The sequence below is a fragment of the Bos indicus x Bos taurus genome, chromosome 16 (genome assembly GCF_003369695.1).
Source record: "Bos indicus x Bos taurus breed Angus x Brahman F1 hybrid chromosome 16, Bos_hybrid_MaternalHap_v2.0, whole genome shotgun sequence".
NCBI lineage: Eukaryota > Metazoa > Chordata > Mammalia > Artiodactyla > Bovidae > Bos > Bos indicus x Bos taurus.
The window spans coordinates 28,924,977-28,950,763 of record NC_040091.1 but is presented as its reverse complement, the minus strand read 5'-3'; the positions used below and the strand labels follow the sequence as shown (position 1 = coordinate 28,950,763).

Here is a 25,787-nt window from a genome sequence, read left to right as displayed (position 1 = left end):
GCCAAGAGCTTTTTGAATTCTGATTTGTCTAATAGATTTAGTTCCCTTCATCCACAAATTTGATAAGCTCTGCAGGTCTTCATCCAATTATTACAGAGAACATAGGCAGGGCCACCGGCCGTGCCCTGAAATTCCCTCCAAGGTAAGTAACATTGGTTCAACCAGGCCCTTGCTGCAGCTTAACAGCGAGTTGTAAGTTCCCCTAAGCACCCCTATTCTGCTTCTCATTTACATAGGAGACTTGGACGAATGAGTATGCCACACACATGTCCCTCATCAACTGGTCTCCAATCAAGAGAAGGAAATGAGTTTCATCTGTGCCCCCATTCTTGGTGAGCCCAGTCTGGGCACCGTGCTCAATTTAACTCACCAACTTGCGGTTACAAAGGGATCAGATTACCAAACATGTGGGCCTTTGAGAACTAACTTGCCCAACCCTCCCAGGAAAAGGGGTTGAGGAAGAAGTCTAAAGGAAGGCAAGGCCCATCTTGGAGAAGGGCAACCTTCACAGCAGGAAGGACGCCAGCCGCAAACACTGCCGAGGGAATGGGAGGGAGGCACTCCAGGGCCAGAGGTCTGTCCAGTTATGAGCTCGAGAGGACACAGGCAGGTGAGAAGCCATCAGAAAGGTCACATGAATGTTTATTACATAGAAAAGAAGGAAAGGAAGAAAAGGTTTCCAAAGCCATCGTTTGGGGATTAAAAAAAAAAAACCACAAACTTGGAATGTCAAAGAGATGCCATGCTTTCTATATTTATAATAGGAATATATAAATATGTACATGGAGATATGTACACAAGTTTTTATTGTCATACATGGTATTTTTCAATACATGTACAGTAATGGTGCTTGAAGGACGCATTTAAAGCCGGGAGAAGGCTGGAGAAATTGGAACCCTCCTCAGTGAGCGCCTAGACGGTGCTGTGGAGACTCAGCCAGGTCAGGCAGGTCTGCCAAGGTGGGCACTGGGGAGGTGGGCACGGTTATGAGGATATGGGGGAGCTAAGTTGCAGGCAGGGCTGGGCCCCAGACTGCAAGGTTTGGGCCAAGGTAAGTCTGGAAACTTCCCTAGGTCTGTGACATTAAAGCTTTCTTCCTCTCTCAGAAGGGAGGAAAGCTGCAGTCGTTGCAGTGGGCTGGAAAATATAGGAGCACTGGATCCCAGGGGAAGTCTGTGGTGGTGGGGTAGGCTCCCAGTTGTCTGGACGGAAGAGAGACAAGAAAGCCCTGGGAGATCAGAGAGTGGATCTTGCTGGAGAACAATGGAAATGTACGGTGATTCATCTAACATAAAGAAGAGAGACCCAAACAAAGCCAGTCATGGTATCAGAAATTATAAATCAAATACAACACGTATTCGTTATGAATTCTGCTGAGACACACAGAATCTGTCTTTTTTCTATATATGTTTTTTTTTTTTTAAATGGTACCACATACAGCAATATGGAGCTTAGCCTGTGTAGGGGGGGCAGCCACATGCTACCACAGGCTGTCCAGGCCACCTACAACCACCAACACCCTCTCCCTGCTTGGCACAGGGGTCAAGTGCTAACCCAGAAAGTGGGGGCAGATGTGACCTCTGTCCCCCTTCTCTTCTTACTGGTTCCTGTACCTGGGCTGCTGGCAGTGGGGAGGTGGGAACAGAAAAGGACCTTAAAGAGAGGGTTGTATGCAGCCCTACAAGAGCTGGGAAAGAGACCATTGTCTCCTTCTCTCTGAGCAGACCCCCCACCCCCCCACAGGAGGCCAAACTGAGTGTGGGGATGGGCACAGCCAGGTTTGGTAGGGTGGGGATGCTAAGCCCATGGACCCTAGGAGGAAGAGATACAAGACCAGGGGTCCTGGAGAGAGAAGAAAAAGCATGGGTATCTGGGCATGGGATGAGGCCAAATGTGCCATCCACCAGAGCCCATGCTGGAGGGAGACGGTTCCCGGATGGGGCACTGGGCTCCTCTGGAGACATTAATTTCCAACCCTGAGTCTCCAGACAGACCCTGGCCTGCCTCCTCCCAGCCTGAAGGGAGCTGTGTGTGCACATGTGTGCTATGTGTGGGTGTGAGTGTGTGCACAGGCGGGGGTGTGCGTGTGTCTGTGCTTCTGCTCGCTCCAGGGTGAAAGTGCAGGTGCGAAGGCGGACCGTGGAGTCTGGACCAGCCTGGGTGGTTGGCATTTGGACAAATCCAGGAAGGGATGAAGAGGGGTGGGGAATGGAGATTTCACAGCTAGATCCAAGGCAAGAGGCAACCTGTACCAGAAATCAGGACACACGAGTGGGACCCTGTCGTCAACCTCCCCCTTCCCTGCCCTGGACAGGATCAGGAAGGGAGAGTGGAATTTGTCGGGGGAGGGCAGGCAGTATTTCGGTTTTACTAGGAAGAATCCATGGGGCCTGCTGCTCCCTCTCCCTGTCCCTCACCTGGCAAGGCTCAGCCTCCAAGCCCTTTGGCTCCAAAAGAAATGGGAAGAACGGCAGTTGCCCAGCCCCTTCTTGTACCCAAGCTACAGATGGTTAAACTGAGGCACAAGGCAGTAGGAAAGACAGAGTGCTGAGGGTGGAACTCACCCTCTCCAGGCTTGTGGGGCATTTGGGGTCACCTTGGTTTGGGGTTTTCCCCACCCATCACCCGAGGGGCTCGTCCTCTCTCCACAGGGGATTTGGGGTGGATCTATGAGAATCTGAGCATAATCCTCCATGCTCTGTGAGTTCAAGAATTTTCTAAAGTTCTAAGAATCTGAAGGGAACAAAAGTGATGAAAAATACAGGCCCCCAAGCATCGCCACCTACTCATGCTGACCTCAGCCTCCCTTCTGCTGACAGCCTGGCTTCCTATCTCCTCCAGCACATGCCAAGCTCTCTGGGGGCTCAGCCCTAGGCCTTGGAGAGCATCTCCCTTCTCCGATCTCCACTCACCTCGCCGTCCCACCTGGGATGCTGCTCGCCAGGAAGACAGCACCTTCGATCAGCTTCTCCAAAGCCACGCTCAGGACCTACTTGGCCCATTTGGTGCCCACTGAGGGCTTGCTGATGCACAAAATCAAAACAGGTGCCCCCACTCATAGGACTGCAGGAAGCTGGCACAGGGAGCCCATGGAGACAAAGGCTGGGTTCCATGGAGGAGCGTGTGTCAGCAAATGGTCAGCAACTGCTTCAAACTGCTCATCCTAGAGACGAGGTCATGGTCTCTGGGGAGTGGGGACTGGTCCTTTAAAAGTGCTCTGCCACCTTGGGATGCAGAAGGCGGTGGGAGAAGGTTCAAGAGGGAGGGGACATAGGTATATCCATGGCTGATTCATGTTGATGTTTGGCAGAAACCAACACAATATTGTAAAGCAATTATCCTTCAATTAAAAATAAATAAAATTTAAAAAACATAGCAAAAAAGGGCTCAGCCACCTCCACCCTGCCTGTTGAAAATCCTCTAAACCAACCAGCAACAGGGAGGAATGTAACAGTGAACACCTCCTGCAGACACTAACTGGAGAATTTACATCTAAATTCTACATCCCCAAGTGGTTTACACAGCACAAGAGGCTTTCTTTGCCATGTCACTAACGTGATAAAAACAGCTGGTATATTAAATCCCGAGGTGGGCCCGCAGCCCACAGCCTGCTCTCCTCCCAGGAGGGGATCCGCCCCAGCTCAGGCCCAGGGACTCAGGCAAGCTGAAAAGCGAGAAAACTCCTGCCTGTTAGGAGGCAGCCCCTCCCATCGGCTCCACCGTTCTCTTACACTGCAGTGCGGGGCGCCCTTCGGGCCTGCCTTCAATGAGGAGCGTGGGTCTGGGGGCCGCCTGGGGTGGTGACAGCAGGGTGGTGCCCTATTACTGCTGAGTGGGCCAGATACCACCCACCCCACTGCCGAGGACTCCCTCTCAGCCACTAAAGTCAGCTCCATGCCATGAGCGTGTGATGCAGGACCCGTGGCCTCCTCTCTTGGTGCCTCAGTTCTGACGTTTGAAAACCCGGCACACTGAAATTTCACCCCATCCCCACCCCACCTCCCCCGCCACTCGGTAAGGGTCACGGGAGATCAAAATGCACCACACAGTGCCTGGCAAGGGCCCAGCGTCTGGAGGCTGTCCTTGTCAAGCAGGCGGACACTTGGGTCCAGGGCAGCAGCGGGAGGGCACTATGTCCCTTCCTCACCTCCCCTCACGTACAGCCAGAGGCTGGCTTCGAGGCCACAGCGGGGTGGCTCCTGCCTGTTGCCCCAGCACCACAGAAGGCAGGAGGGGTGCCGACTGGAGCCAGGAGCCATCTGTCCCTGTGGCTCCCACAGGGACCGCGCCCTTCCCTAAGTCTTGTCGGGGACTCAGATCTTAAGATCCAGGGGGACTGTCTCCACTGTCCACAGGACACTCCCTGGCCGCCAGGTGGCTCATGCTGGCTGTAGGATCCTGCTCTAGCCCGAGGGAATTGCCACTCTGATCCAAGTTTCTCATTCACTGTGAGGTTCTCTGTGTGCCTGTGATCCGAGTACCCATGGCCTAGGAATGTCCTACGGAATTCTGACTGATCTATGGCTGGACCTGAAATGCACCCTGGGGTTTTTGGACTATTACCCTTGAGACAAGACCCAACCAAAGTGTTGGGTGTCAACCAAGCACTTGCTCGTACAAGGTTCCTGCTTTTCAGTTGGCCGGTGCTTCATAGATTAACTCTGGCCATCTAACGGTCAGTGGACATGACTTTGAGCAAACTCCAGGAGATGGTGAAGGACAGGGAAGCCTGGCGTGTTGCAGTCCACAAGGTTGCAAAGAGTCAGACACAACTTGGCAACTGGACAAGCTAACCACCTGAGCGGCCAGCTCAGAGGACTTGGAGTACACTGGCCGCTGTTCCTTATCTAATGACAATGACGAAACTATTTTGAGCTGATCCACACTATTTTGGGCAGTCCTCACAGACTCATTGTTCAGAAGATGGGCAGGGGTCTACCTGGAAAGGGCCTGCCTCCCGAGGCTGGTGTGTTCTCAAGTTGGGAGAAGCAGCCACAGGTAAGGGAAGGATCTGGGGGAGGGGGCGTAGGACGGGAGATGTCCTTCCAGGCACACACACCCCTGCATGAAGCCAGCCCACACTGGGACTCGTGGTGACACCTGTCACTCAAGAAAACTCCCCTCATGTCTGAATTGTGTCAGTAAACATGAGACATAAATTGCTAGCTCTTCTTTACCCCCCTCACAGCCGCCCCCAGCCATGCCAGGAAAATAAGCCCCACCTCTCCCTATGGGCGCTGCCTCCACCTGACACCTGTCACTGCGAACTCTGGGGAGCTATCTGGGGGTGCCGGGCTGTGGGCTGTCCTTCCTTCCCTCTGCTGGAGCTGTTTTTATCCGACTCCAGGGGAGGCTCCGCGCTCCGACGCCACTTCCTCGAGAGCAACCAGCCGCCAGCCTGCCCTCCTCTTGGCCTGGGGGATGCTGTCTTCTCACAGCAGAAGGTTCTGACTTTCTGGATAAAGCCAAATCCGATCCCACGCCTTGACAACACAGAGGCTTCTAAACGTGAAAAGAAGCTGCAAAGGCTTGGGTTGAGGCCAGGAAGAAAGGAGGGGTAAGAGACAGACACTGCCAGGTGTCCAGAACATGTAACCTGGCCCCAGGCAGCTCCTCAGAACTAAGGGATGGACGGGGTGGTGGGAGGTGGGTAGGATCAGGCCAAGGAGTGGAGAGCCCACCTCTGATTCAGGGCCCGGGGTGGAGGTGGGGGGCAGCAAGTGGCTCAGGGAGTTCCATTTCTTCAAGGATGCCGGTTTGCTATCCAGGCCACAGGGAGCCTGAGACCCACCTCCCAGCAGGACTGTAACTAGAAAGTTCGGTGGATGGGGTGGGTGGGCCACTGCCCCAGGTGGAGAGTATAGGAACGGAGACTAAGCACGCAGTGGCCCCCAAAGGGGCGCACGGTGGAGCGAGGGGCCTACCCAGCTGCCGGTTCCCCAAGCCTTTCCATCCATTAAGGGAAAAACGACCAGAAAAGGCCACTCTTCTGTGCTGCTTCGCTTCAGCCATGTCCAACTCTCTGTGACCCTATGGACCATAGCCCCCAGGCTCCTCTGTCCATGGGATTCTCCAGGCAAGAATACTGGAGTAGGTTGCTGTGTCCTCCTCCAGGGGATACCCCCCAACTCAGGGATCGAAACTGCGTCTCTGTCTCCTGCATTGGCAGGTGGATTCGTTACCACTAGCGCCACAGGCCGCTCTTCCATCCCTGGCCAAATTCTGACTGAGTCCTTGATAGATAGGAAAAGCCCCTTGGAGAGAAACACACCCCGTGGCACACAGTCCAGCGAGGCCAGAAACTTGGCTTTGGGCCAGTCCCACATTTTAACAACCCCTACGTTAGAATGAAAACGAAAAGAAAGCAGACATGTGAATGTCTCCTTTGTCACTGTCATTCAGATCTCCTTTCTCTTAATTGCTGATTGATCTTGAATCAGACATCTTCGGGTGGTTGTGACTGTAACAATCACTTGGGCGTCGAAAAGGCCCCGATCATCCCTTTGCAACAGGAGGAATCCCCGTGTAACACCAGCAAGGTCACCCGAATGCCTCTGTTGGCAGGATTTTTGCAGAAGAAGGATTTTCAGAGAGGGGTCCACAATTATTATTATTATTATTATTTGCAATTCTAAAACCCCTAAAGCTCTCAAATGGTGAGTTTTCTCCCCTTACGTATTTAGTGGCAAAATCTGACCTGTACTGAGGCGAAGCTATTTACAGTTTTATTGATTCTAATAAGTCTGATTATTCACATGCTCCTCTACAGAAGTGGTCCCGTGTTTCATGGTGTGAGCAGGTCCAGACTCCGCCAGGCTGTCACGAAATGGATGGCAAACGTTTCTTCTCTTCCTCAGATCTAAAATGTGTGAAGTCAGAGACCTGTCGGCCCTAAGGATTTCAGAGAAAGGAGTACGGGCCCCAGACAGTGTTGAGTGTAATGGGGAAGGCTGCCCATGTGGACCTGGGTTGGTGAACTTGTACATGAACATCTGGCAATTCCAGCAATTTTGCCCCAGGAATGGAGCCACTGCCTTCTTCCCAGGGAAACAAAGGTCAGATCCGCCCAGACCTGGAGACTTCAGTAGCGAGGAGATGGGGGCAGCCATGGGGCCAGCAGACACCCATAGGGACCCATCCCTGCCGACAGAGGAGGGCACAGCAGGCTTTTCCACACCAGGCAGGAATCTGTCTATCCTTACTCATGCCTGGATGTTGGCCCCAGGAGACCACTCCCACAGGGGCCCAGAGGAGGTGTCCACTGCAGTCCTGCCCCTTGACGAGCCCTGCTCGCCTGGACGGGGTCACTGCTGCCTGGCCTGGCCGCCCCGCACACCCTCACGGTGGGCAGCAGACAAGGCGAGGTGGCCCGAGCCTGGGGCACTCCAGCTTCTTGCATCAGCATCCCCGCCTCCACCCCACTCCCCACCCAACCCAGATACCCTCTGGGTGTCTGTGCTACAGGACTCTCTGGAGCAGCAGGAGGAGCTGGCAGCTCTCAGAGCCTGCTGAGAAAAGCAGGTGCGTTTTCAAAATAAATAGTATTCTCAAATGCCCTTCTTTCCACTCCAAACCCAGGAAGCGGCAGAAGAGAACACGTGAAGACCCCGGGCCGGCCGCTGCCTGACGTGGCCCTCCTGGGCACCGGGCTTCTCAGCGGCTCGCCCGGGCTCACAGCTGCTGTGGGATGCCCTGCTCCTTGTAGCCTGTGAGGGAGAAGCAGAGGAGAGATGGTCAGACACCCACTTCCCTCACCATTTCTCCAGGCAGTGCCTCCGGACTTGAATATGCTAGAACTTATTCACACAGACGTGTGAATGACTGCTATAGCCGTGGCCCAGCTTTTCCCAAGGGCGCTGTCTTCTTAATGGGAAACAGGGTATGAATGAAGAGAGTGGATTTTGGGGTTTAGTCGGGGAGACATGAGAGGAGAATTTCTGTTACAGACCTGCTGGGGGTTGAAAGGTTATCAATGTGCTCCTGAATCCACACCCCTGAAGCCACTGCACAAACGTGGCCCCGGCAGACTGGCCTGCTGCCATTTCTTAACGCGGCGCCTTGGGAGAAGGTGCCAGGAAGACTTCCCCAAGTGATGGGCATCTGGTACGTGTGGATGGAGAGGAGGAAGGAAGAGAAAAGGAAGACAGCATACAGAAGGGAGGAGCCAGGCCGGCGTGCTCCATCAGTTGGACACCTGTGAACCTGTGACACAGGCCAAGGTGACCGCTGGCTTCGAGCCTTTAAAGGCTTGGTGGTGACTATGAGGACATGAGAAAAACTTGATCACTGTTGATGTTAAGGAACTGATGCTAGTTTATTTGAGCATGAAAAGGTACTGCGGTTCCTTTATTTTTTAAGACATCTACTGGGATATTTAAGGGTGAAATTGTCATCTGGGTTTGCCGAGTAGTTACCCCTATTAGCTGGTAAGTCAGCCCACAGAGGAGCATCAGTGGACTTGCGTTTGTTTTTTTTTCTCCCTTTATTTACCAGGTTACTTATCAAGTTAAGGTGTTGGGGGTGGAGGCAGATGCAGGCAGTAATAGAAGAAAACAGAGCGGCCGTGAGTGGAGGATGGCTGAAGCTGGTCTAGGCGTTTAGAGACTCGCTATACTAGGCCTTCTATTTGTGTCTATGTTTAAACATTTTCCAAAATAAAAAACTAAAAATAGAAGCTTGTTGGCCAACTGGAAACGGGGTGTTTGTGTGCAGGAAGTGGGGGGTAGGCGGGGGACGGGTAGGGGAGCAGCGTGGGGTAGGGTAAGGGCAGTGAAGGGGAGGGTCCAGGAAGCCCAGGCATGAGAACTGTGCACACCCCAACAGACTCACCTTGAGAAACTTCGGAGAAACACAGGAATATGAGGCAGCATGAGGAAGAGGAGAAAAAGAGAAAGAGAAAACAGTCTAAAAAGAGAAGCCAGACATGAGACCAGCTGGGACCTGGCACCTGGGACCCTTTGCTGCAGTGCTTGCACCCGGACAAACCCTCTCTGAGCAACAAAATACAAAGAAACTCATCGTCGTGAAGTCACTCAGTTGTGTCCGACTCTTTGTGACCCCATGGACTGTAGCCCACCGGGCTCCTCTATCCATGGAACTATGACGGATCAAAAATAACTGCATGCATGTGCATGAGCAGTAGGGGCAAATTATGGACAAGAAGATACAAAAAGACCAAAAGAACCAACTGTCACTTCTGAAGCGCCTGGAGCAAAAGCAGGGTGTCATGCATGTCCCCAGCACACAGCACCACCTAAGGCACCCCTCCAGTCAGACCCCTGGACCTGCCCCTTCCTTCACCCCATATAAGGAATCAGTTCACCGTTCTGCTCAGGGAGCGACCAAGGGAACCTGTTACTTGTTCTCACTCCCCTCTACTGCAACAGGGGCCCCCAATAAACCTTGCCTGATTTCTCATCTGGCTTCCTATCAGTCTCTACTGATTAAGGAGGCCAAGAACCCTGGTCGGTAACAGAGAGACTGCCTGAAACATAAAAAGGGAGAGGCTGCATGCTGGGGATTGGGAGATGGAAGGGGTCTGCAGTCTGCATTCACAGTGACCAGCCACTGTGGCCAGTGGGCAGCCCCAGAGGGTGTGTGGGCTTCGGCTCAGGAGTGCAGAGCATTCTCCCCTCCCTGGGGTGGTCACTCTCCATGAGACACCGCCAAGAAGCTCTCTCCTCTTCCCTCCGAATCTCAGCCAAGGTCGCTCTTCTGCTCACCTTCTGCTCCTCACTTTTCTTCCCCCAACCCATCTTTGCCTCAAGACGAATTCTGGATGGCTCCAAGGAGGGACAGCTACAGGACAGGTTTGACTGTGACAACCTAAAGATGTTGAAGTGACCCATCCTGGCCCCTATCTAAGCCATGGGGTTCACCTTTTATGTGGACAGGAGTCACATATATAAAACCTAATGCTTTGGGAAAGACTCAGGCAGGGAATGGCAAACAGACTTTTATCTTGTAGACATCTTGGACCCATTAGTAGTGACTGCCTGAAGCCCTGTATTGAAAACGGGTAAGACTATTCATCAGAAAGTGTCAAGATAGATTAGCAATGTCTGCCAAGGGTCAGTCAGTTCAGTTCAGTCGCTCAGTCGTGTCCGACTCTTTGTGACCCCATGAATCGCAGCATGTCAGGCCTCCCTGTCCATCACCATCTCCTGGAGTTCACTCAAACTCATGTCCATCAAGTTGGTGATGCCATCCAGTCATCTCATCCTCTGTTGTCCCCTTTCCCTCCTGCCCCCAATCCCTCCCAGCATCAGAGTCTTTTCCAATGAGTCAACTCTTCGCATGAGGTGGCCAGAGTACTGGAGTTTCAGCTTTAGCATCAGTCCTTCCAATGAACACCCAGGGCTGATCTCCTTCAGAATGGACTGGTTGGATCTCCTTGCAGTCCAAGGGACTTTCAAGAGTCTTCTCCAACACCACAGTTCAAAAGCATCAATTCTTTGGCGCTCAGCTTTCTTCACAGTCCAACTCTCACATCCATACATGACCACTGGAAAAACCATAGCCTTGACTAGACGGACCTTTATTGGCAAAGTAGTGTCTCTGCTTTTCAATATTCTATCTAGGTTGGTTATAGCTGAAAAAGGCTCCTGTACAATTACCAAATATTTATTGACCCACACCAGTACTGCTGCTGCTGCTGCTAAGTCGCTTCAGTCGTGTCCGACTCTGTGCGACCCCAGAGACGGCAGCCCATCAGGCTCCCCGTCCCTGGGATTCTCCAGGCAAGAACACTGGAGTGGGTTGCCATTTCCTTCTCCAATGCATGAAAGTGAAAAGTGAAAGTGAAGTCGCTCAGTCGAGTCCGACTCTTAGCGACCCCATGGACTGCAGCCCACCAGGCTCCTCCATCCATGAGATTTTCCAGGCAAGAGTACTGGAGTGGGGTGCCATTGCCTTCTCCGCCACACCAGTACAGACTATCGTTAACTTACTGATTATTTTTATTCATATAAGCAGAGCAGCAGCCTTGCGAGTTCCTGATTTTAACTTTGATTTAGAGTTCTCTGATTTCCCCCTTAGGAGGTTTTTCTTGATGGTATGTTTCTTTTGTTGTTATTGTTTTAATTAATTAATAAATTCTTTATAGTAGGTCCTTGTTGGTAATCTATTTTAAATCTAGTAGTATGTACATGTCAATTCCAAACTCCCAATCTATTCTTCCCCATGGTACGTTTCTTGGTGACACTCACGTAATGCTAGGTAAAAAAAATTACCCTGTGTTGTTACAATTGGAAAGTCTCCTTCATTTTTACAGGAAGAGGTTGGAGTGACACGAGAAACAACAGCCCCTTATCCAGCTATCTACGAGGGCAGACATTGTGCTGCTGCTAAGTCGCTTCAGTCATGTCCGACTCTGTGCGACCCCATAGACAGCAGCCCACAAGGCTCCCCTGTCCCTGGGATTCCCCAGGCAAGAACACTGGAGTGGGTTGCCATTTCCTTCTCCAATGCATGAAAGTGAAAAGTGAAAGTGAAGTCGCTGAGTCTTGTCTGACTCTTAGCGACCCCATGGACTTCGGCCCACCAGGCTCCTCCGTCCATGGGATTTTCCAGGCAAGAGTACTGGAGTGGGGTGCCATTGCCTTCTCCAGACATCGTGCTAGGACAGTCCATTGTGACAATTCTTTTCAATGTAGTGTTCCTAAGACATGCACACTCCATTGTTGCTTGGGGTGATCTCAGCCCACAGCACCATCTCAACCGTGGCAATTATTGATCCTTTGCAGGTGGGTTTACTTTCTGGAGAAAGGGGCAAAGGCACCATTGCTGACACGGATGAGCGAGTCTGGTGCCTAGGTGGGATAAGTGGGTAGCAGTGAGGTGTGGTGGGTTTTCTGGTGCAGCCCTCAAGTCTATTTCTCAAACAGTGTTCTAAAAAGTCTGACACAAATACAGCACTCCTGAAACCAAGGAGGTGACCCACCGTGAAGGTGTGGGCTGGGAGGAGGGGGCAGGAAAGGAGGGGTGGTGGGTTCCAGCACTTGAGTAGCCTGCAGCCCAGCTACAGCCCCCACACCAGCCATGAGAGAGCGGTTGATGCGGAGTTAACAGCTAGGGTGGCGGAAAGTGAGGAAGCGATAGGTTCCCATCTGCCTTCTCGGGTCTCTGTGTCCTCCTCTAGGAGGTGATGAAGGGGAGTTCTTGAAGCTATCTCTAAGATACAGACCCTGTGGGGTCTGATATCAAGCGTCACCCAGAAAGAGAATACCAGAAAGCTCTAGGCATCAGGCTAGGCATCAACACATTTATTGCGACACAGCTTTGTGCCGCTATAACAGAAAGTCTCCTCACTAACATGCCCCAGGGCCTGGCCCAACACCTGTGTGACGAGGAGATGACTCAGTAAGAGGGGCCTGGGGCTCATACTGGGCAGAGATGGGGCAGCCTTCCCAGGCTTTCCATCAGCCACTGAGGAAGCCTCTGAGAGCAGAGGGCCCCTTCCAGGTTCCAGCTGGGAACAGGCCTCTCAGAGAAGCACCAAACTCCCTCTGGGAAATGGTCAGACTTGGCTTCTCCAGACTCACAGGATGACTGGCAGCATGTCTGTCTTATCAGCGATGCTCTGCCCACTCCCCACAAATGGAAATGGTCCGTGGACCTTTCCCGGGGCGGGGCTCCCCTGAGGGGGCTGGATGCACATGCCTCGGTCTCTGCCTGCTCTGCAGGCTCTCTGACCCCCTTGCTGACGGGCAGCCCCTGCCCTGGGACCAGCTGTCCCAGGAGGGACTGGACACCATCCAACTGTTCCTCAGCTCCCCCCAGTGTTCCCCTCCCCATTCTCTGGCCACCCCTGTCTCCTGGCTCTAATTCTGAGATGCCCTGGCAGTCCAGCACCCCGGCAGGGAAAGGAGCCGCTTCCACCAGCCTGTCTAACCAACCCACCGGCCCTGCTGGGCTCGCTTAGGCTCAGGGACCTGCCTTTTCTCTGGCCTGGTGGTTTGATTGGTCACTGACCCTAACCTTGCTGGGCCCTGGTATCTGAGTGAGCCTTGGGTCTTGGATGCTCACAGGATTCTGAACTCAGACTGAGTCAACTAGGAATCATTCTAGATCATTCTAGAGCCCCCTGACCCTTGGGCTTCCCCTCTTGCCCCCGCTCTTCTTCCCTGACACAGCTCACCTCTGGCACAGGCACTCCACCTGCAAATGGTCTTGTCAGGTGTGGGGCACAGGAGGAGCGTGGGGTGTGCTGCTACTGCTGCTGCTGCTAAGTCGCTTCAGTCGTGTCCGATTCTGTGTGACCCCATAGACGGCAGCTCACCAGGCTCCCCCGTCCCTGGGATTCTCCAGGCAAGAACACTGGAGTGGGTTGCCATTTCCTTCTCCAATGCATGAAAGTGAAAAGTGAAAGTGAAGTCGCTCAGTCGTGTCCGACTCTTCACAACCCCATGGACTGCAGCCTACCAGGCTCCTCCGTCCATGGGATTTTCCAGGCAAGAGTACTGGAGTGGGGTGCCATTGCCTTCTCTGCGTGGGGTGTGGGGAGAAGGGCAAAGGGCCTGTGAGGATGTGCTCCGTGTGAGTGAGGAGCTTCGGCCTAATGAGGTAGACAGAACGTGTGACAATACAGGGACGTGCACGGGGGCACGGGGGGCACAGGGTGAGGAGCGCGGCTGCTTAAAATAGGTGTCTGTCTTAAGATCTCGCCGGGTTATTTTTAAAATGTTAATCAAGTCTTCTTCGGCAGTTTTGTGTCGGGATCAAGTTTGTGTTAAGTGACTGGTGAAGGTCCGCTGAATACAAATCAGGAAGAGGAAGGCTTCAGCACCAAGGAACAAAGAACTTACTTTAAAAGAAGTTGAAATTATGGGGCTCTGGCTGTTAAATAAAAAGCAGTTACAGGGTTTCCTGAGCACAAGTATGCCCGGTGGGCTTTTCCTTCTTTCTGGAAATGGCATGATGGAGGCACAAGGGACTGAGCTCACGAGGGCCACACCTTGCTACCCCGGTGTTATCAACCCAGCTGTTTCCTTGACAAACGTGATGCCTGGTGTGTCTGAGCTAAACAGGTGCTCTCTCCCTTCCTTATTCATGCCTCTGGCTCAGGTCCCTGACTGGTGCTCTCGTGATACCCTGCAGGCCCCAGGGCTGGGCATGCGGGGAGAGTCCCCCAGGCCAGGCGGCCAGGGACACCAGGGAGCCCCTGGAGGAGGAGCAGGCCCAGCTGTGCAGATCTCCCTGCAAAGCCCCCACCTGACCCCCAACAGGATCACAAACAAACTCCCGGCCCATCCTGGCCCCCACCCCTCCTCCAGCCCTGCTCCCCTCATCCCGGCCCAGCCCCAGCCCCACAGCTACTCACTGGCGAGGATGACCATGTCCATGCCCCAGAAGATGCTCATGATCCAGCCCACCATGACGATGGCTGTGAGGATCTGGATGAGGGCTGCGGCGATGTTCAGCCAGAAGACACAGCACACGTGCCTGTCCGGGAGGTCCGTGCGGGCGCCACACAGCACGGTGAAGGCCGAGACGAACGTCCCTGTGAGAGGCCGGAGGGGACAGCCTTTGGAGGGCGCTGGGAGACGCAGCGGCACGTGTGCCCATCATGAGCTGGGGCCCAGTGGCTCGCCCTCCAGGAGCTCCGAGAGGAACAACTCAGGTCCAGCACTTTGCTGCTCAGACCACTGGCGCCCATGCTAGAAATGCCAATGTACCAGCCTGGAGGAGGCACAGCCCTGGGCGGCCAAGGACCCAGCACAGTCCTGAGGCCTCAGGGGAACACAGATGTCACCTAACAATCCATTCCTGCCATTAAGGAGCAACAATGCAGCCACTTGAAAGGACAACAGGCAGCAGGTAGAAAGGACGCCAACCTCGTGTGGCAAAGCTCCTTAGGGCCTAAGAGTTCAGAGGTAGGAGCTGGAGTCGTTGAAGGGACAGGGAAGCCACCCAGAGGGTAAATTCAGGAAATGACCCCCAGCACACACACTGACCACGGTGCCTGCAGAGGGGAGTAAGCTCAGGCCAGGGTGCATCTCCCAGAACCCTTCCTTCAAGGGGCTCTCCCAGACACCCCAGACCTGTAAGAGGAGGGACAGAGACCCCGAGATTTTCTGAGCAGCCACAAGGCACAAAGCAACGTGGTGGGTGTGTCTGTGGTCCTTACTTCATCCCAAACTTCCCAGAGCCCTGCAGGTATTAATAATATCACTACATTTTTATTGACACTTTTCTCAAGCCAGGCTCTTCTCTACACAGGCTCTGAGCCCCATAACAACCCTGCAGGTTAGTTGGCGTTCCTCCTATCTGTGTAAGTTCCCTATGGCTGCTGTAACAAGTTACTGCAAACTTAGTGACTTAAAGCAACACAATTAAAGCAACAATTAAGGAAAACAGTATGGCCCTTCCTCCAGTGCTGGAGGTCAGAAGTCTGAAATGGGTCCTTGGGGCTGGCTCCTTTCTGGAGGCTCTGGGGGACAATGGTTTCCTTGCCTTTTCCAGTTTCTCAAGGTTGCCCACATTCCTTGGCTGATGGCCCCTTCCTTCGTCATCAAAGCCAGGAGCTGAACATCTTCTCTCCTCTCAGACCTCAGCTTCCATCCTTACATCCTCTCCCTCTGACTATGATCCCCCTGTCTCCCTCTTATAGGGACCCTTCTGATTATCCTGGGCCCACTGGATAATCCAGGGTAAGCCCCATATTTTTAAGATCCTTAAATTAGTCACATCTGAAAAGTCGTTCCTTTTTATGTAAGGTAGCATCTTTGCAGGTTCTGGGATCAGGATATGGACATCTCTGGGGGTGGGCATCATTCTGTCTATCATACTATCTTACATATTGCATTAACCTGGTGTTTCTGATGCTTTGGTATCTGGAGACTTGCTGACTCTGTAGAGATCCCCCTCCCAGGGCTAGCCAGTTCCTAGGGATAGCAAATGACTTTCTTATGCAAGACAAACAATCGAGAATGCACACCCAGACTGCTCTTTTATAGACTCTCACCCTCTGGGTCACTCTCTTCTGCCCTAATCACTCAGAGCCAGGCACCAGACAGCTCAGGCAGTCCTGACACCCTGGGGAGCACTAGCCCATCCTAAGCCTGCTTGACCTGTCTTGACATTCCTTCCCATGGAAATCACAGCAAAGGCTCCCACCCATGTCTCCCCCTAACTTCCTCTGCCTCCTAATGGACCCTGATCCTTCCACATGTGCACCTCCAAAGTGTGGTATGCCCTCTCCTCTTAGGAACTGCGAGTAACAAACTACCTTTTCAATGGCTGTCATTTCCTGATCTGTTGGCCTCACCATAGCTCACTATTAATAATAACAAAACCTACATTTTAAAGTGCACACATACACTCAGAGTCAAGAATTAAGTATCTCAGAGAGACCCAGCACAGCCAAAAATAAATTAATTAATTAATTTTAAAAAGAGGATTAAGTATCTTGTCCAAGTTCTCACGCATGGGTAGGCATTGACCCCACCACTGTCTGATGAGAAAGACAAACTTGGAGAAAGGAGAACTGAAAAATGATAGGGACATGAATTCAGGGCTTAGTAGCAGACATGGAAGGAAATAGGACATAGGGACCATTAGAATGTATATGTCACCATCCACTGCCTCTGCTTATGTATCATGCTGTGAGGCATGAGATAAACACTAGATGATACCATTTAAAAAACACAGCCAAAGCGGAAAGATGGTAGAAGATGAACAGGAGCATGTGGGGGAAATACTAAGTAAAATTAACACAGGTGCCACTTACCGCATCCCTATAGTGCATTACAACACACTACCACCCTCTCCAGGGACCATCCCCATGGAAAAGAAATGCAAAGAAGCAAAATGGCTGTCTGGGGAGGCCTTACAAATAGCTGTGAAAAGAAGAGAAGCGAAAAGCAAAGGAGAAAAGGAAAGATACAAACATCTGAATGCAGAGTTCCAAAGAATAGCAAGAAGAGATAAGAAAGCCTTCTTCAGTGATCAGTGCAAAGAAATAGAGGAAAACAACAGAATGGGAAAGACTAGAGATCTCTTCAAGAAAATCAGAGATACCAAAGGAACATTTCATGCAAAGATGAGCTCGATAAAGGACAGAAATGGTATGGTCCTAACAGAAACAGAAGATATTAAGAAGAGATGGCAAGAATACACAGAAGAACTGTACAAAAAAGATCTTCACGACCAAGATAATCACGATGGCATGATCACTGACCTAGAGCTAGACATCCTGGAATGTGAAGTCAAGTGGGCCTTAGAAAGCATCACTACGAACAAAGCTAGTGGAGGTGATGGAATTCCAGTTGAGCTCTTCCAAATCCTGAAAGATGATGCTGTGAAAGTGCTGCACTCAATATGCCAGCAAATTTGGAAAACTCAGCAGTGGCCACAGGACTGGAAAAGGTCAGTTTTCATTCCAATCCCAAAGAAAGGCAATGCCAAAGAATGCTCAAACTACTGCACAATTGCACTCATCTCACACACTAGTAAAGTAATGCTCAAAATTCTCCAAGCCAGGCTTCAGCAATATGTGAACCATGAACTTCCTGATGTTCAAGCTGGTTTTAGAAAAGGCAGAGGAACCAGAGATCAAATTGCCAACATCTGCTGGATCATGGAAAAAGCAAGAGAGTTCCAGAAAAACATCTATTTCTGCTTTATTGACTATGCCAAAGCCTTTGACTGTGTGGATCACAATAAACTGTGGAAAATTCTGAAAGAGATGGGAATACCAGACCACCTGATCTGCCTCTTGAGAAATTTGTATGCAGGTCAGGAAGCAACAGTTAGAACTGGACATGAAACAACAGACTGGTACCAAATAGGAAAAGGAGTTCATCAAAGCTGTATATTGTCACCCTGTTTATTTAACTTATATGCAGAGTACATCATGAGAAACGCTGGGCTGGAAGAAGCACAAGCTGGAATCAAGACTGCCGAGAGAAATATCAATAACCTCAGATATGCAGATGACACCACCCTTATGGCAGAAAGTGAAGAGGAACTCAAAAGCCTCTTGATGAAAGTGAAAGTGGAGAGTGAAAAAGTTGGCTTAAAGCTCAACATTCAGAAAACGAAGATCATGGCATCTGGTCCCATCACTTCATGGGAAATAGATGGGGAAACAGTGGAAACAGTGTCAGACTTTATTTTTCTCCAAAATCACTACAGATGGTGACTGCAGCCATGAAATTAAAAGACGCTTACTCCTTGGAAAGAAAGTTATGACCAACCTAGACAGCATATTCAAAAGCAGAGACATTACTTTGCCAACAAAGGTTCGTCTAGTCAAGGCTATGGTTTTTCCAGTGGTCATGTATGGATGTGAGAGTTGGACTGTGAAGAAGGCTGAGCACCGAAGAATTGATGCTTTTGAACTGTGGTGTTGGAGAAGACTCTTGAGAGTCCCTTGGACTGCAAGGAGATCAGCCCTGGGATTTCTTTGGAAGGAATGATGCTAAAGCTGAAACTCCAGTACTTTGGCCACCTCATGCGAAGAGTTGACTCATTGGAAAAGACTCTAATGTTGGGAGGGATTGGGGGCAAGAGGAGAAGGGGACGACAGAGGATGAGATGGCTGGATGGCATCACTGACTCGATGGACATGAGTCTGAGTGAACTCCGGGAGTTGGTGATGGACAGGGAGGCCTGGCATGCTGCGATTCATGGGGTTGCAGAGTCAGACACGACTGAGTGACTGATCTGATCTGATCTGATCTGACCACCCTCTCCTACTCACACTGCCTCTAATTCTTATGACAGTTCATGATGGTTATCATTATCCCCACTTTACAGATGGGGAGACCAAAGATCAAAGAGGCTAAATGACTTGTCCACAGACTAGAGCCCAGATTTAAACCCAGATTTGTCCAGAGCGGAAACCTGAGCTCTTTTCAGTCTAGGGTGTTTCAGCCTTACATTAAAAATTAAGGAAAACAGTATGGCCCTTCCTCAATAAAATTAAAAATAGAGTTGCCATATAATCCAGGAATTCTACTTCTGGGTATATACCCAAAAGAATTGAAAGTAAGGTCTCAAAGAGATATTAGTATGCCTATGTTCATTGCAGTATTATTCACAATAGCTGAAACATGGAGGCAACCCAAGTGTCTATAGATGGATGAATGGACAAGCAAAATAGGATCTGTACATATCATGGAATAGTATACATCCTTAAAAAGGGAGGAAATTCTGACACGTGCTACAACACAGATGAGCCCTGATGACATTACGTTAAGTGAAATAAGCCAGTTACAAAAAACCAAATGTATTATTTCACTTATATGAGTTACCTAGAGTAGTCAGAATCATAGGAATAGGAAATAGGATGCTGGTTGCCAAGGTCTGGGGGGAGGAGGTTACGAGGAGCTATTGTTTAATGTGTACAGCCTCAGTATTGTAAGATGAAAGAGTTCTGGAGACAGATGGTGGTGATGGGTGCACAGCAATTTGAATGTGCTTCATGCCCATGAATTGTGCACTTAAGAACGGATAAGACGACAAATTTCACATTCTGTGTAGTTTACTACAATAAAAAGAATTGGAGGGAAAAAGGAAAGAAACTTCATCCTTAATGATTTTCAAAATATTCTTGAACCTTTCCACATTCCCCCACCCCTGCCCAGGCCAATGTCCTTCACAGACACAGACGGTGCCCTGACTCTGGCCAACAGTGTCCTGACTCAGTGGGATCTGGCTGAGGTTCTGTGACCCCCTGTCTCTTTGTAGCTGTGGCCTCGCCATGGTCATCCTGCCTAGGAAATGGGAACAAGTTCTTACTAGACTGAACCATAAGAAATCGCCATCTTGGTAGGTCAGAGTAGCTGAATAACAGCAATTTCATATGGCTCAGGCTAACATGTAGCTGATATGAAAAATTTGAGCATAAGGAAACCCCTGAACTCAGAGATTCTTAGTTAACTAACCCATCCTCTGCCCAAAAACAGCATATCACCAGAATTACCAAACTGATTAGAGGCCAGTGAGCCTCTTCATGCATCTAGTTGCTTGCCAGGGAGGCAGGGAGACCTAGCCAGCCTGCTGCTCTGGGGACAGGAAACATCAGCAAAGAGGAAGGCTTACCTGCTGGGGAAGCTGGGCTGACAACATGCGTGTGGTGTGGGAGGGACTTTCGGGCACTATTCTTTTACCCACATTGACAAACTAAGACATGTATAAAAATAAAAGCACATTAGTCACATACCAACCTGTACAATAGGTACATATATTACCTGCAGTTGCATCAATCTGGATAAATTACAAATTAGTTGTTAATTTGGATAAATAATTTCATTTACTAGGAAACAGTGGTGATAGGTCCCTTTAGCCATTTGTTGTTTTTGTTCAGTCACTCAGTCATGTCCAACACTTTGCGACCCCCATGGGCTGCCAGCACACCAGGCTGCCCTGTCCTTCATCATCTCCTGGAGTTTGCTCAGACTCACGTCCACCAAGTCAGTGATGTCATCCCTTTTGCCATATAAGGTAATATATGCCACAGAAGGGTTTCCCAGGTGGCACTAGTGGTAAAGAATCCACCTGCCAGTGTAGGAGACAAGAGATGTGGGTTGGATCCCTGGGCTGGGAAGATCCCCCGGAGGAGGGCTTGACAACCCACTGCCATATTCTTGCCTGGAGAATCCCATGGACAGAGGAGCCTGGTGGGTTACAGTCCATAGTGTTGCAAAGTTGGACACAACTGAAGCGACTTGGCACACATGCCCGCACATGCTATCGAAGGTAAGCATCAAGTGAATGGATTTATAATATACAGACATCGTTTTAATCTACTCAACAGGAAATTTAAAAAATGATTTTAGCACTGCTGCTGCTGCTGCTGCTAAGTCGCTTCAGTCGTGTCTGACTCTGTGCGACCCCATAGACAGCAGCTCACCAGGCTCCGCCGTCTCTGGGATTCTGCAGGCAAGAACACTGGAGTGGGTTGCCATTTCCTTCTCCAGTTGCATATGAAGAGGTATTATTTTAAATGAGTCTTACTTGCTAAAGAAAGAGCCCCCACTCCCAACAGCAACCAGTTAGTCCTACCAGTCCAACCAGTTATTCCATGAGCACCAACCCTGAGCCAGTGCCAGGCCCTGAAACAGAGAGTGCAGGCTGGTGGTGGAGACTTGGCTGGGTCCCTTGTGGGGAGCTCATGCTCTGGTGGGGATACTGGGTTCCAGAAAGAACAGTGACGAATCAAGTTTGGTTTATCAGGAAAGACTTCACAGAAGCAAATGTGATGAGGGGAAAGGTATAGAAAGCCAATGGGAAATAGTCAAGGGGAGGGGGTGAAGAACATCCCCAAGACAACCTAGAATGTCCGTCCAGAAGCCCAGAGGGTGGCAGGGGACCTTGAGGGTGCCGTGTGCGGGGCAGGGATGAAAAACGGGGCTGGAGGTGGGCAGCTGTCAGACTAGGGGGGGCCCTGAGGGCCTTGTTATGGGGCCTGGCTTCCTCTTCCAGGCAACCAGGCAGCCCCTGGGAAGGCTGGTTTCAGTGGGGAATCACAGGTCAGGGTTGTGACTCCCAAGGGGAGGACAGGGCACAAGGGATAAGGCAGAGTCTGGGAGGTGAGATGAGATGAGGCAGGCAGGGAAGCATGGTAGTGGGTGCAGGGGAGAGAAGGAACCCCAGGAGGAGGGGCAGGGTGTCCTGGAGATTGAGGGGCCTGTTCATTTCAGAGAAGAGAGAAGGGGGCACAGTTGGCTCTGGGTATCTGGTTTCCCACACTATGTGGTGAATGTGGAGCCACAGACCAGGTGGGGACCCCAGTGAGGGTGGTACTCATGGGCTGAGCAGAGCCGAGCTGGAGACAGGCTCAGGAGGGTCGCCTGCAGGTAGCAGAAGTCGTCAAAGTGAATAAGGTCACCCAGGAGGGGGTGGAATTCAAGGGAAGACCCAGGGGACATCAAGGCCACAAAGGGGACAGAGGGGGGCCAATCAGAGAGAGGTGAGAGCGTGTGTCCCAGACACAGAGGAGTCTCAGGGAAGAGGAGCTGGTGGACAGGGTCACCTGCTGCAGAGATGGAGTGGGGACAGGCAGGCCCTGGGATGAATTAAGTTACCAGTGGCCTCGGGGAGAGTCTGAGAAGCTGAGGGGCTGAGAGCAGGGAGCAGGACATCAGAGTTTCAGGGAGAGAAAGAGGTGAGGATTCGAGCACATGGGAGAGGACCCCTCTCTCCTTGGGAGAAACTCAAGCTTGTTTGGTTGCTGAGGAGAAGCCAGCAGGGAGGGAGAGGATGAGGATATAACCAGACCAGAGGATGCGGGTAGCAAGGTTCTCGAGAAGGTGAGGGGTAGGGGGATCTACTGCAGATTTTCCAAACTGGTTTGCACATTAGAATTCTCCAACTGAGGTTTATGTATTTCAAACTAGGAAATTTATTTCCAAATTGGGAAAGGAGTATGTCAAGGCTGTATATTGTCATCCTGCTTATTTAACTTCAATTGCAGAGTACATCATGCAAAATGCTGGGCTGGATGAAGCAAAAGTTGGAATCAAAATTGCCAGGAGAAATATCAATAATCTCAGATACGCAGATGACACCACCCTTATGGCAGAAAGCGAAGAAAAATTAAAGAGCCTCTTGATGAAAGTGAAAGAGGAGAGTGAAAAAGTTGGCTTAAAACTCAACATTCAAAAAACTAAGATCATGGCATCCAGTCCCATCTTCATGGCAAATAGATGGGGAAACAATGGAAACAGTGACAGATTTTATTTTGGGGGGCTCCAAAACCACTGCAGATGTTGACTGCAGCCATGAAATTAAAAGATGTTTACTCCTGGGAAGAAAAGCTATGACCAACCTAGACAGCATATTAACAAGCAGAGACATTACTTTGTCAACAAAAGTCCATCTAGTCAAAGCTATGGTTTTTCCGGTAGTCATGTATGGATGTGAGAGTTGGACTATAAAGAAAGCTGAGTCCCGAAGAATTGATGCTTTTGAACTGTGGTGTTGGAAAAGACTGTTGAGAGTCCCTTGGACTGCAAGGAGATCAAACCAGTCCATCCTAAAGGATATCAGTCCTGAATATTCATTGGAAGGACTGATGCTGAAGCTGAAACTCAAACACTTGGCCCACATGACGCGAAGAACTGACTCATTGGAAAAGACCTTGATGCTGGGAAAGATTGAAGGCAAGAGGAGCAGGGGACGACAGAGGATGAGATGGTTGGATGGCATCATTGACTCTATGGTCATGAGTTTGAGCAAGCTCTGGGAGTTGGTGTTGGACAGGGAAGCCTGGCGTGCTGCAGTCCATGGGGTCGCAAAGGTTCAGACACAACTGAGTGACTGAACTGAACTGAACTGAGGTTTATACTAATGCAGATTGCAGGGTACCTCCAGGCCACCAGAGGCACAGGGATGGGTCCAAGGACTGCTTGTTTGAAAACAGAAAAGAAACATTCCCCCAACTGATTCTAACACACAATCAGGCTTGAGAATCCTTCTCTGATAGGTGGAGAGATTGGCCTCTCAGATAGAGAACCAGAAAACCACACAACCTTGTAGGAAATTAGCCCACAATTCTTGCCTTTTACTCTGTCCCATAGCATCCCCCACAAGACTTAGAGCTGAGTCAGGGAAGCTGTCCTCCACAGGAGAGGCAGGGGCCTGGCCACAATGTTTCTGGCGGGGGCCAAGGTCCAATCAGGGCTTCCCTGGTGGGTCAGTGGTAAAGAACCCACGTGTAATGTAGGTGATGCAGGTTCGATTCATGGGTTGGGAAGATTCCCAGGAGAAGGAAATGACAACCCACTCTAGTATTCTTGCCTGCAGAATCCCGTAGAACAGAGGAGCCTGGCTGGCTATAGTCCATGAGGTCACAAAGAGTTAGACGTGATTGACTGATTAAACAGCAACAAGGTTCAGCCAAACACTAACTGGCACAAAATGATGGTAATGAACTGAACTGTCAACTACCATAATCAGTGTGCTGAAAGACACCTGGGACCTAGGTGCAGACATATGCATTCTGTGTCCCTATGACCCCAAGGGAGAGAGATGGGCAGGGGAAGCCTGAGGAGGACCCTGGCCCCACCCCACAGAGGCTTACAGCAAAGACGCCAGAGGGCTTTGCAGTCACAGCCCCCTCTGGCCACCAGGGCTCTGCTGAGGTCACTGGCTTCCCCAAGGAGCTAGGGCTGAGGCTCCAGGAACGGGCAGTGGGAGCGGAAGGACTCTTTCACTTCCATCCTGGATGTCCCAAAGGGTCCTGAGGAGGTGGTGGGGACAGGAGGAGGAGAAGCAGGGCAACACGCGAGCTGGCAGTCTCCCATCAGGACAGAGCCTGAGGGCTGAAATCATCCTTCTCGAGCCCCTTCCGGCTCAGGTTTTCTCTTGACTCACAAGGGAGTAGTGGAAGGTTCTGAGCTTAAGGCAGGGGAGGGGGGGATGGGGAGGGTCACAACAGGGAGAAGGGTAGAGCTTTCCTCTGAAGCAGCTGCTCCAGAGAAAATGTGCTCCCCTGGGACGAAGGCCAGGCAGTCCAGTTGGATTCCAGGCATCACCTGCAGCTGCCTCTGTGGTCATTAAGATGTGCTGCTCATCAGTGGCTGAGACTCACACCTGGATGCCCTCCATCACTCCTCTAGGAGTGTGAGTCTCAAGAAGGAAATGTAAGAGAAGCCTTGGTCTGGACTTCACAGCCTAATGACAGGACAAGCCACACCTTACAGAACACATCCCACTGCTAACTGTGTCCAAGTCAGAGCCAGAGTGAGATAAATGGGAGATCACGTTCAGGGTCAAACTCAGTTCTATAAGATTCCATTTCTCAAACCTGATGGGGGGTGGCATAAGAAGCAATGGAAATTGTACTAAAAAATACATCTTCCTGGGTCAAACAACACTGAGATTCTAATTCAGCCAGTCTAGTCATCAAGTTTTCATCATTATGCAATCATTTCAACTGGAAACTGGACAAAAGCCCTAGGAAGACAGAATCAAGATAGTTTCAAAGTAGGGCTTCCCTGGTGGCTCAGTGATAAAGAACCCACCTGCCAATGCAGGAGATGTGGGTTCGATCCCTGGGTCAGGAAATGGCAACCCACTTTAGTATTCTTACCTGGGAAATTCCTGGACAGATTGAATTCCAAAGAAGATATACAGATGGCCAACAGGCACATGGAAAGATGCTCAACATCACTAACCATCAGGGAAATGCAAATCAAAACCACAATGAGATATCACCTCAAACCTGTCAGAATGGCTATCATCAGGAAAAAAAAAAAAAAAAAGCAAGTGCTGGTGAGGATGTGGAGAAAAGGAAACGCCCATGAACTCTTTGTGAGAATGCAAATTGATACAGCCACTGTGAAAGACAGTATGGAAGATCCTCAAAAACTTAAAAATAAAACTACCATATTTTCCACTTACGAGTATTTATCTGAAGAAAATGAAAACACTAATTAGAAAAGATATAGTCTATGTTCATTGCAGCATTATTTACAATAGCCAAGGTAAAGAAGCAACCTAGGTGTCCACCAATAGATGAATGGATGAGGAATGGATAAATTGAATACTACTCAGCTATAAAAAGAGAATGCAATCTTGCCATTTGTATCAAAATGAATAAACCTAGAAGGTATTAATGCTAAGTAAAATAAGTCAGAGAAAGCCAAATGCTGAGTGATTTCACTTATATGTAGAATATAAAAAACAAAACAAATGAACAAACATAATAAAACAGAGACAGAGACAAAAATACAGAGAACAAACTGGTGGTTGCCAGAGCGGGAGGAGAGAAATAAGTGAGGGACATTAAGAGGTACAAACTTCCAGTTGCAAAATAAGTGAGTCATTGGTATGAAATG

General features: G+C 50.4%; 1 protein-coding gene across 4 annotated transcripts in view; it reads right to left on the bottom strand.

Moving 5' to 3' along the window:
* Window positions 1-25,787, bottom strand: part of STUM (stum, mechanosensory transduction mediator homolog) — a 75,712-nt gene that overhangs the window by 6,000 nt on the left and 43,925 nt on the right. For 2 of the 4 annotated variants that reach the window (XM_027564622.1, XM_027564619.1), the window contains exon 2: window positions 14,321-14,500. In XM_027564622.1, coding sequence (XP_027420423.1) covers window positions 14,321-14,500 — 180 coding nt within the window. Of the gene's footprint in view, window positions 1-6,597; window positions 7,707-8,829; window positions 8,839-14,320; window positions 14,501-25,787 lie in introns of those variants that run through there. The other 2 variants (XM_027564620.1, XM_027564621.1) reach the window with 2 other exon arrangements.